The 12216-nt window shown below is 36.5% G+C and overlaps 1 protein-coding gene across 1 annotated transcript in view; it reads right to left on the bottom strand.

The window, feature by feature from the left end:
* The window catches only part of SGK3 (serum/glucocorticoid regulated kinase family, member 3), a 70270-nt gene that overhangs the window by 45858 nt on the left and 12196 nt on the right, over positions 1-12216 (bottom strand). Inside the window, 1 exon segment of the mRNA NM_001190428.1 lies at positions 2993-3068. Coding sequence (NP_001177357.1) covers positions 2993-3068 — 76 coding nt within the window.

The following is a 12216-nucleotide window of genomic DNA, read 5'->3' as shown; positions in this document are numbered from 1 at the left end:
AGAAATGTTAAGTTTCTCTGACAGTCACTTGTATCTCCTCTTTTATAAATCATTAATATGCTTTGTCCATTTGTTTTGGTGTCATGTGTACTATCTGCACAAGCTCCTTCTATATTATTTTATCGATTGTCCTTTACTATGGGAAGCTTTTCCTACATTCTTTTTTTACATTTTTGGTTTTTAATTTCACTTGTGATTTCTGGGGTTCAAAAGTTTTTAATAAGTCAAATTTGTCTGGGACACCTGGGTGGCTCAGTGGCTGAGCGTCTGCCTTTGGCTCAGGGCGTGATCCTGGGGTCCTGGGATTGGGTCCTGCATCGGGCTCCCTGCAGGGAACCTGCTTCTCTCTCTGCCTGTGTCTCTGCCTCTCTTCTGTGTCTCATGAATAAATAAAAAAATAAAATCTTAAAAAAAAAAAGCAAATTTGTCATTGTTTTACTTTATATCATGCACTGCCAATATGCTCAGAAAACCTTTTTTAAATCTAGAAATTAGAGAAATAAATATTAAGCCATCTTATTCTAGTTTTAAGATAATTTAAAAAATAAATTCTAATAAAGTTGTTGTAGAATAAGTAAAGGTATTTTAAGATTTTTATTTTTAAGTAATCTCTACACCCACCATGGGGCTCAAACTCCCAACCCAAGATCAAGAGCCACATGCTCCACCAACTGAGCTAGCTAGGCACCCCACTAAGTATTTTTAAAGTACATTTCCCTGACACAGAAGTAACAGGCACACAGTAGGTGTTCACGGTATACTTGATGATTGGCTTTTCTTCTTGCTCTCTTAAATTTGTACTACTTTATAATTTGATGTATAAATGAGAAGTATGAAAATTAACAAAGCTCTGTTAACATCAAGATGATGGCAGTGAAAAATTAAGTTTGAAAAATCCCTGGGTATTTATTTTTGGAATTCTTTAAATGTCCTCTACCTTGAATGGAATGATGGCAGTTGTAGGGTATATATATGTACAAAAAAATCCATTAGGTTTTAAGAATTGTGTATTTTATAGTATAATGTTAAAGTTAAAATAACCAAATTGCTTTTAACACAAAATATAACATCTTTAAAATGTTACAGATCCAGAATAAACATTTAGAATTTAATATATAGTGGTAGAGGTTCTGACTAACACTTCAAAATGCTGGGTGAAATAATCACCACCACCACCACCACTCGTTCTATACTTATTCCATGTGAGGCTCCATCAAAGAAGACAAATTTGGCCTCCCAATGTATGAACTGTATTTCAAACAAGCCACTAACCCACCAATCTTTAGTGATCTCAAGTGCAGACAGCAAAAATTAGAGGTTAGGGTGTAGATCTAAGCTGAAGACCTAGAATCTGTCCTAGGGAAAAGACATAATGTTTAAAAAATAATCATACAGAGAGCCAAATCACAAAAGTCTCTTTGCTAAGGAAAAGAGCAGATGTACAAACTCTGAGTTCAAGGATCTTCCCTGATTTTGTGTGTGTTTGTTACCTGCTGAAGGCCCAGAATGGAAAGGCACCTGCTCCTCAATGCACGGGCTAATCCCAGAGCTACCACAAGTGCTGTGCTTCTTCCTGACCCTTGTCCTACTTGTGAGCATTAGGGAAAATCTAAAGCACTGGGCAGGAGACCTTGGCTAGAGGAGGTCCAGTTCTAGTATTTTACTAATTTAGTAAGTTATATTAAATTAAAAAAAGGAGGTCAGAGGACTTACTCAGAATGATAGAAGCCCTCAATAATTACACTGTGAAGAACTACACAAATTGGTAGTCACTGGTTTTAGAACTGCTAAAAATACAGTCCTCCAGTGCTGTGATTCTGAAAGGAATATTAAAGATGCATCACTGTCCATAAGGCAACCTTCATATCTACATAACTATGGAAAAGCTCCCCACATAGTTTACTCTATCCTCTTTATTTCTTCCAAGAACACTTTATATAAACAAAACAATGTTAAGTAATATAGACGTAAATTTAAAATCTACATCATAATAATGAATATCCATGAACTCATTACCAGACTAAAAAATGAAAACACATGTAAAACGATGGCTCTACCTGTACGTTCCTGTATCTGAGATGCCCCAATCTTCTGGCTTATTAACATGAGATACACACAGGGCTGGGAAAGCACTTTCATGCTCAGTGGCTGCCTGCAATGCTGTGTTGAGAAAGCCTGGAGACCCCATTTGGGTCAAGAAGTGGTGGAACAAGAAGCAGTGGCATGTGTGCAAGACCCTTGCCAATTCCTTCAGCCTCATCTCCTTTCTGAAAACCTACTCTGTAGTCTAGTCACCATAAAATGTCAACACTTAAGTGTCTTGAACATGTTAGACTTTTTACAGATTGTTACATGTACTGCCCCTTTTGCCTGGACACTCTCCCTATCTTTTCCTGAACAACTGCACATCCTTTAAATACCAGGAAGCCTTGCTTGACTTTCTCCCAAGGAAAGCTGTTCACATTTTTCTCTGCTATCTTCTAGCACCTCTTTCATAAAACTTTCCTACCTTTAATTGCTTGTTTATATGCCTGTTTCTCACACTCAACTGGGAGCCTATTCTTCTGGAAGGTTCTCTTTATATTACCAATACATATAACAAGTACTTAATAAATGCTTCAAAAAAGTTTTCATTTAAATCCCAGTTATTTAACAGACAATAAAATACTAGTTTCAGGTATACAATATAGTGATTTAACAAATGCTTTTCGAATATAATTAGAAAAATGTCTTAACTGTGTACTATGCAAAGTTCTTCCAAGTTTGATCTACAAAACTAATACAGGTACAAAAGGAAGAAAATAACTAAGGCCATGAGTTGATGGAGGGAAAAGGAGATTAAGAAGATCAGAAGAAAACTGCTTGCGGATTTTACAAACATATATAGCACAGTAACATTCCACAGAACATATAAAATCTATTATCAGTAGCATATTCAATATTCTTAGATTTGGTTTCAGTACCTCTTCAAAACACAATGAAAATTACTTACTGGTTGTAAAGTTCTGGATACCTAACTAAGTTCTGAATGAATTCATTCAGTCCTGCTCTTCTTTGTTTAATAAAATCTGTTAAGAGAGACATAAACTATTAGGATTACTTATGTCAGACTATGTGTAATTATCATTAATATAGCTATGTAAGAATAGACAACCAAAAGACAGTGAAGTTTGATCGATAAGCTATTTCTTAATTCATGTTTCTTGATGTACAATAAGAAATACTTAGAAATATATTTTTAAATCTATAAGTACGATTATAGAATTAAAATCAAGCAGAAAACATTTCTCCCAAAAGAAAATTCTCCAAAGAAATGCCCATTTTAGGTTCTAAACAGACTCACTACAAAATCTGGAGAGGTGTCTTGCTTTGTCCTACTTCTCAAGTACTATCAGGTAATGAATAAAAATTAACACTATGACACTAGTGATGGAAAATTACACTAATTAAAAAAAAAAAAAACACCAAAAATTACCAGAAATCCTTACAACTGGGGAATGGTGTTTAATGGTTAATTGAATATCACCAAAACTCGCAGCTAAAAAACTCCCTCTGCTAAATACGATGGAACAATTTTCTAAAGAACAATTGTCCAGCAGCTTCCAAGTGTTCTGACTATTAATAATTAAGGATCATGCATCAGCAGGTTAGCAATAAAGGTCAACCCAAAGGATTCCTGGAAATCAAAAACTTTGTGTCTTATTTGTGCTACCTACTAGTTATTAAAAATCTACTGCATGTCTCAATAAAAATCTATAAACAATATTCAACTCAAGAATGAGTTTTGGCTTAGGAAAATGATTTTTACTCAATAAAGGTTTTAATGTACAATGTCTGTCACCAAAATTATGTTTTTTTCCTAGTCACATTTTCTATTTCTTAAATGTAAGGTATGGCTATAAAAGAACAAATGTAAATTAGATTTGGTCTCTTGGATCCAGATCTAAGTTTTTTCTTGTTCAACTGTGAATTTCTTGAATAATTTCAGGAAGATATCTTATAAAACTCCTGCAAGGGCATTCTTAGTATTCACCACAGAGTAAAGCATATGTGAGGTTTACATTAGAAACTACACTTGAAACATAGTTATTTTTCAGGAACTGAATTCAGTAAATAACATATGAGAGAAAACTAAGATGAATGACATTTGAGATCATTTAGAGAAAATCTAATGATTATAGGAATGCAGCTTTAACCTGTTCTGTGGATATTTACTAAAGGTACATTTTACATTGGGAGATCAATTGTGAGAATAAGTTTCTTTCTTTACTGAGCTACAGCCCCATGCTGCAATAAGTACTACTAGACTTTCCATTTCATTGCTGACTTCACAGTTTTTGAAAGTCCTATGGAAAGCCTGACATAAGAAGAGAAAGAAATCAGTAATGAAAAAAGAAGTCCTAGTACTCAGAGTTTAGGGGAAATTCCAAGCTTAATTTTTAGATCAACATTAAGCATGCAAATATCTTTTTTTTTTTGTATATTTTATTATTGGAGTTCGATTTGCCAACATACAGCGTAACACCCAGTGCTCGTTCCATCAAGTGCCCTCCCTCAGTGCCCGTCACCCAGTCACCCCATTCCCCTGCCCACTCCCCCTTCCACCACCCCTTGTTCGTTTCCCAGAGTTAGGGGTCTCTCATGTGCTGTCACCCTCACTGATATTTCCCATTTTCTCTCCTTTCCCTTTTATTCCCCCCCCCTTTTTTTTAAGATTTTATTTGTTTATTCATGAGAGACACAGAGAGGCAGAGGCACGGCAGAGGGAGAAGCAGGCTCTATGCAGGGAGCCAGACGTGGGACTCGAAATCCCGGGTCTCCAGGATCACAACCTGGGCTGAAGGCGGCACTAAACCGTTGAGCCACCCAGGCTTCCCCCTTTATTCCCTTTCACTATTTTTTATATTCCCCAAATGAATGAAACCATGTAATGTTTGTCCTTCTCCGACTGACTTACTTCACTAAGCATTAATACCCTCCAGTTCTATCCACGTTGAAGCAAATGGTGGGTATTTGTCGTTTCTAATGGCTGAGTAATATTCCATTGTACATATGGACATCTTCTTTATCCATTCATCTTTCAATGGACATTTAGGCTCCTTCCAGAGTTTGGCTATTGTGGACATTGCTGCTATAAACATTGGGGTGCAGGTGTTCTGCTGTTTCACTGCATCTGTATCTTTGGGGTAAATCCCCAGTAGTGCAATTGCTGGGTCATAGGGTAGTTCTATTTTTAACTCTTTGAGGAACCTCCACACAGTTTTCCAGAGTGGCTGCACCAGTTCACATTCCCACCAACAGTGCAAGAGGGTTCCCCTTTCTCCACATCCTCTCTAACATTTGTTGTTTCCTGTCTTGTTAATTTTCACCATTCTGACTGGGGTGAGAGCATGCAAATATCTTTAAAAATTCCAGGTAAGACTAAAATAGATACAAGCCCATTACTGGGTAAGTCCCAAGAATTTGTATAAAGCTGACATACTATCTTTAGGAATTATAGTTGAAGATATATTATATATAGGCTTGTGCACAGTAGTTGGGGAGGCAGAGGGAGAGGGAGAAAGAGAATCCCAAGAGGCTCTGCGCTCTGCAGGGAGATGATCTCCTGACCCTAAAGTCACAACTGGAGCTGAAATAAATAGTCCAATGTTTAACCAACTGAGCCACCCAGGAGCCCCTGGAGAGGTATATTCTTAAAAAGCTTTCCAATTAAGAACTTATGTGAATGTATCTGTTGTAATTCAAAAGAAATTTCAATTAGAGGCTGAAAAGAAATCAATGCTTAGATAAGAAAATAAAAGCTTTAGTCTCCAGAGTATGTAGGAAATTGACCCACACAGATTTATCTGTCATTTCATAGCTTCAAGAAAAATCAGGGTAGCCCAGGTGGCTCAGGAGTTTAGTGGCGCCTTGAGCCCAGGGCTTGATCCTGGAGACCCGGGATTGAGTCCTGTGTCGGGCTCCCTGCATGGAGCCTGCTTCTCCCTCTGCCTGTGTCTCTGCCTCTCTCTCTGTCTCTCATGAATAAATAAATGAAAAAGAAAGAAAGAAAGGAAGGAAGGAAGGAAGGAAGGAAGGAAGGAAGGAAGGAAGGAAGGAAGGAAGAAAGAAAGAAAGAAAGAAAGAAAGAAAGAAAGAAAGAAAGAAAGAAAGAAAGAAAGAAGAAAGAAAGAAAGAAAGAAAAGGAAAGGAGAAAGAAAAGAAAGATCAACCAAGAGGACACAATCTCCAATACTGTGGGACAGGGGGGGAAAAATCATCAAACTCTGATGTAAGGGGACCTTGGGTTTTAACTAGGCCAACCAGTGGTGGACAAAGTGCCTGATTATATTCATTATCAAAGGGTATTTAGAGCTCCTGGGGACCACAGAGATTTTTTTTTTTTTTTAGTCCTAATCCACACCTTTCTGGTTAGGAAACAAGGTTAAGATTTTTGTAATGTTCCAAACAAGTAATTTTTTTTTTAAGATTTTATTTATTTATTCATGAGAGAGAGAGAGAGAGAGAGAGAGAGGCAGAGACACAGGCAGAAGGAGAAGCAGGCTCCCTACAGGGAGCCTGATGTGGGACTGGATCCCAGGACCCAGGGATCACGCCCTGAGCCAAAGGCAGATGCTCAACCACGGAGCCACCCAGGAGCCCCCAAACAAGTAATTTTAAATTGTGTATTTTGTTTTTAAAGGTACCATGCATAAATCGGACAATAAAGTGAAAACAGAAACCAACCAACTTGGATTAATGTAATTCTGCTATATATTAGCTGTGTGGCTGGTCTTTACTAAGTTTCTATTTTCCTCATGCATGAAACAGAGGTAAAAGAGCTACTTTATAGTTAGGAAATCAAATAATAGCACAGCTATTATCATTACTACTTCTACTATGATTATATTACTGTATTATTACTACAGATATTGTATTATTATATACTAATACTGTAACATTAACAGCATTTTAAAAAACTGCCTGCTACAGGGAAATAATACTGGAATCAGAGTCTAAGATGTAACTGAGTCTTACTTGTGCCACTGCCTACCTTGTTTTATAACCACAAACTCCTCTTTATTTTTTTTTAATACAAACTCCTCTTTAATTTGTCAAATAGGGGATAGAATTAGATGATCTATAAGCTCTCTTTCCAGTTATACCATTTCATGTCTCAAAATAGAAGTCACCCAAAAAAAGAAAAAAAAAAAAGAGACTAAGACTGGTTAACAAAATAATGTACATAATTCAGAATCCTTAACTATTTGAAAATTTAAGGTCTATGAGAAGTGATTTTTAAAATCTTCAGACTAATATTAAGTAGACTTTCCAAAATGAGTGACTAGTTGAAGATGGCATGCATGCATTCATTTGTTCACGAATCACCTATCAGACAGTTGCCTTGTACAAGGCACTGGAAATACAAAATGTTTAATTAAGACATGGCACCTATTCTCAAGAAGGTCCAATTCTAGAGGAAGACAAATTTAAATAAATCACTACACTCAGGCATACCAAAGGAACTGAGAGAATCCACAAACTGCTATGAGGGCAAAGAAGAGGCTCCCAACCCCACCTAGGGACTAGCACTTAAGAAAAATTTCCCAAGGCTATGGTACCTACACCAAGTCTTATGAAGAACTAGATGGGTACGACACCTAGGCCTCAAAAGAACTCAAAGATTAGAATAATGGGCAGTTGTCTTATTTTGTACAAACCTATTTCTCTTCAATTAGTAAGGGTTAAAAGTGAGAAATAAAAGTGGTTTCTGCATAAGCTGTTAATTATGCCTTTAAAAAATATTTTATCTAGAGCCTAACACAAGTGTAATGAAAGCTACTTAATTGATGTGTTTATGAATGGATAAATACTGAGCAATTATATATTCTAACATTCATAGTCTCTTAATTTTATATGTCCTCTTCTTGCACCCTATGATGCATATGCATATGATGCACCCTGATTTTGTTACTATGTACTCTTATTTTTGAATAATTAATTTTAACTATTGTTTTTTTAACTTCAGAAAAACAGTAACATATATGTATTGATCTCAGGATCCTATTGGCAAAAGGCTTGATATTAAACCATTTATAATATAAAAATTATAGCCATCTCTGTGTACTCTACAGATTCTTAAATTCAAAATTTTAACTTTGAATTTTAACTTTGAAAGTATATTCAAAATTACTTTAACTTTTTAAAATTTTAACTTTGAAAAGTATAGGAAGAAATAACCCTTAAAATATACCTTCAGGCATGTAAAACTTATCTTGCAGAGGTTGCTAACCACCAGAATAAAGAAATGAAAACAGGAAAATGGAGACATGCTCTTAAACTACAACATAAGAACCCAGGTATGTCCGGAAAAGCTCTGCACAATAGCTGTCAGGCATGAGATAAGTTAAAAGGGCAAATTCTTTCTTCATGCTCTAACTGTCCCATCTTTAGCCAGTGAAAGCCCCATCAATTAAGCTTGTGTGTTCTTTTGATAAAGCCTTGGTAATCCTGTATGGCTTCATCGCTTTCAGGCAAGATGTGCTAAGACCATCTTGTACATTTCTTGCCCGGGACCTGGAAGTACTGTTTTCCCATGGAACTCTGGTTGCTTTATGGGGGAAACAGTATTTGGAAAAGACAACCTGGAGGCTATGAATGTTCACTACTGCTTGTTATAGTTTTTAGGTATTTCCAAAGGACAGAGCTAGGAAATACGTGCTATTTTTAGAGAAAAATAAATCATGATTTCATACTGTAGTCCCAAATTAAGTTAAAACTTAGAGGATTTTTACTTAAAATCTCTTTGACTTTATTTTTCTATCTCTTTCCTCTTCTGCTTAAAACTTTGGTTCCCAAGACAGTAACATGAATACAAAATAACTCCATATTATAATGGTAAGACTGGCTGAATGTAGTATTGTAAGACTGTTGAATGTAGTGCAAAAATTTTTTTGTGCATGTTTTTGTCCTTAGCATATATCCCATGAGGAATATATAGTCAAAATTCCATATTCTGAAGTCATTTAAAATAATTATTATTAAAAAATAAAATAAAATAATTATTATTATTCTCCCTGTGTTTACACTATCAATCAAAATAGGGTTTTTTCCTTCAGTTTAACTGTTAGAGATTGCTTTATTACTGAATTTTACTTTTGTTTTTAAATATTTTAAAATATGCACATAGTTCCAAAGTCAAAGCTATAAACAAGACTTATCCAGGAACATCTAACTTCTTTCTCTTTTGCCTCCTCCCACTGGCCTCTCCCTCCTCAGTTCTTAGTTTTTCAGTTTATTATTCCGTTATTTAATTCTGAATCCCCATAACCTTTACTACACAAAAAAGATACACTATATACATCTGCACCTTGTTTTTTCTTTTTTTTTTTTTTGCACCTTGTTTTTTCTAATGTATTTTGGAGAACACTCTACTGCAATGTACAATAAAGCCTTGCTTGTTCCCTTTTAAAGCTGCATCATATCCCAAGGTTGGAAGGTATTTCAGTTGCTTTTGCTATTAAAAACGAACAGTTTTGTTTTTTGTTTTTTGTTTTGTTTTGTTTTTTTTAATTTTTATTTATTTATGATAGTCTCACAGAGAGAGAGAGAGAGGCAGAGACACAGGCAGAGGGAGAAGCAGGTCCATGCACCGGGAGCCCAATGTGGGATTTGATCCCGGGTCTCCAGGATCGCGCCCTGGGCCAAAGGCAGGCACCAAACCGCTGCACCACCCAGGGATCCCAAAAATGAACAGTTTTGTATGCACATCATTTCATATGCAGTTTATCTATGGCACAAACTCCTTGAAATGTGATTTCTTGGTCATAGTGAGATGTACATAGAGCTTTGCTAAATATTACCCAATTCCTTTCTTTATGGCTTAGACCACTTTGCATTCCCACTAGCAAAATATGTCTGTTCCCCCAAATTCTAATCAAATAAGCACTGTCACTCTGCCTTTTTTTTTTTTTTTTTTTTGAGTATGGCTTAGATTTGATCTCTCAATAAAGTTTTCCAAGATCTCTGTGACATATGGTCTATTACACTGTTGCCAAATCATATACAATATGCTCAGGATGGGTTTCAAATTGTTCTTCAATAAAAATATATTTTGTTTAGTATCAAATAATTAATTTACCAAAATGTATACACCACAGGGCATTCTGTCTGGAATTTTGCCTTAAAGAAGTTGCAGGCTTTAATCTCTTTGTCTTCTTCCCGAGAAAAAAATGAAAGGATCCTGTCATTAGGGTTTAACTTAGGGCTCTCTAGAACACCAGCCTGAGTTTAAGTCTCTATTATCAGCAACACACAGTACGATTCCTCTCATGTCTTTTCTGTCACTTCACAGTAATTCATTCGGTTGTTCACTGAGGCCTGACACCTCACTTATCTCTCTCTCTTCCCTCTTCCCCCGTTTACCTAAGCAATCACCAATATTTCTTTTCTTTTCTTTTTCATTTTAAAAATTTTATTTGAGAGAGAGTACAAGAAGGGAGTAGGGCAGAGGGGGAGGAGGAAGCAGAGTCCCTGCTGAGCAGGAAACCCTATAAGGGGCTCAATCTGCTAAAGGCAGACACTTAACCAACTGAGCCACCCTGTTGCCCCAATCACCAAGATTTCTTAACAGATTTTTCCTTAAAAGAGTTTCTGTATATTGCTCCCTTTTTAGCCAATTTCCCCTTGAGTCCTCATTCTGATTATCCAATGTGAGGACTACAGAATATTCCCTTACCCAATGTCCCAGTCTCTATCCTGTCTCTTCTCTCTGTGCCTACAGTACATCATACACTGTTGGTTTCACATCATGTTTCACACTCACTTTACCTAAATAACTCTAGGACCCACATGTTGCCTATGATTATATTTTTCAACCTATGCTCCACAGATACACTTTATTGCTGTACCAACAAAGCAGCTCCATTTTTAACTGTTCTACACATGACATTTTCTGCAAAAGATTTCACTGGGAAAAAAAGCATTCTGCAGCTAAAAACAAAATGAGAACAAAGGTGCTGGCCTACAGAATCAATTCTGTCGAACACCCAATCTGGCTTTGTTGTGGCAACTCAGTCTTCTCTTCGTCCTCTCTTTTTTTCTTTTTATTTGCTTCTCTTTATGAATGAATTTATGTATTCAAGTAGTATTTATTGAAAACCTAAGATCTACCAAGATAAATCAATAAAAAAGACAAATACCAGCATTCATAAAATCTACAGCCAGATGAGACAGACTGGCAATGACAATGAAATATGCTAAATTCTCTCAAGAGAAAAAATTCTACACATAATAAGGGAAGTGAGAACCCTCTCCAATCCTGAAGTTCACAAAGTGTAAAAGAATAAAGAGTGTCCAGTACGGAGGGCTATAGGGGATGATCCAGTAGTCTCTCAGGGAAAACACTAAGTTTAATTAAAGAAGAATGTAAAAGAAATATGAAAATGTTGGAGGATAAAGAGAATTTGTTCATTGTGGACAGAATTTCACAGGGCACAGTGAAAAGCTTTGAGAGGGAAAGAAATGATATAAGGCTAAGTTGAGGGCAGCCCCGGTGGCGCAGCGGTTTAGCACCGCCTGCAGCCCAGGGCGTGATCCTGGAGACCCGGGATCAAGTCCCACATCAGGCTCCTTGCATGGTGCCTGCTTCTCCCTCTGCCTGTGTCTCTGCCTCTCTCTCTAGCTGTGTCTCTATGAATAAATAAATAAAATCTTAAAAAAAAAAAAAAAGAGGCTAAGTTGAAGGGAGAACATATAGTCAGGATAAGTGATGTGAGAAGTTCTATCTTGAGTAGAGACCCAAAAAAAGCAGACATGTAAGGAATCATAGGTTTAATGGGTTACGTAGGTTACCTCTTACAGAGATGAGACAGATGATGAGGGTGGATGGCACTCTAGCTCATCAGGATTCATCTGTGGCACAGACAGATGACTTTTCTCATCTGCATAAGGAGATTATCTGGTGGATGAGAAGACTTAAGTCTCTCTGTATGTAGCCATTTGTGACCTGAATTGATACTATAGATTCTAGTGAAAAAAGTTCCAGGCTTGAGCCTTCAGACATACAGTTCTAGACTCCTGAGAGCCTATGTGTCATTAGGCTCCCAAAGGGTGAACAATAGGACATTTTCTTAGTATGCCATTCAGAGGTCTACGGGGTGCTATGTATACAGTATAAATTTTATAAATATTCTGGAAGAAACAAATAATATCCTTCATGGTAGAAAGTATCCCAAA

This window comes from Canis lupus, chromosome 29 (genome assembly GCF_011100685.1).
Source record: "Canis lupus familiaris isolate Mischka breed German Shepherd chromosome 29, alternate assembly UU_Cfam_GSD_1.0, whole genome shotgun sequence".
Classification (NCBI taxonomy): Eukaryota; Metazoa; Chordata; class Mammalia; order Carnivora; family Canidae; genus Canis; species Canis lupus.
This window is presented reverse-complemented; position numbering and strand designations above follow the sequence as displayed.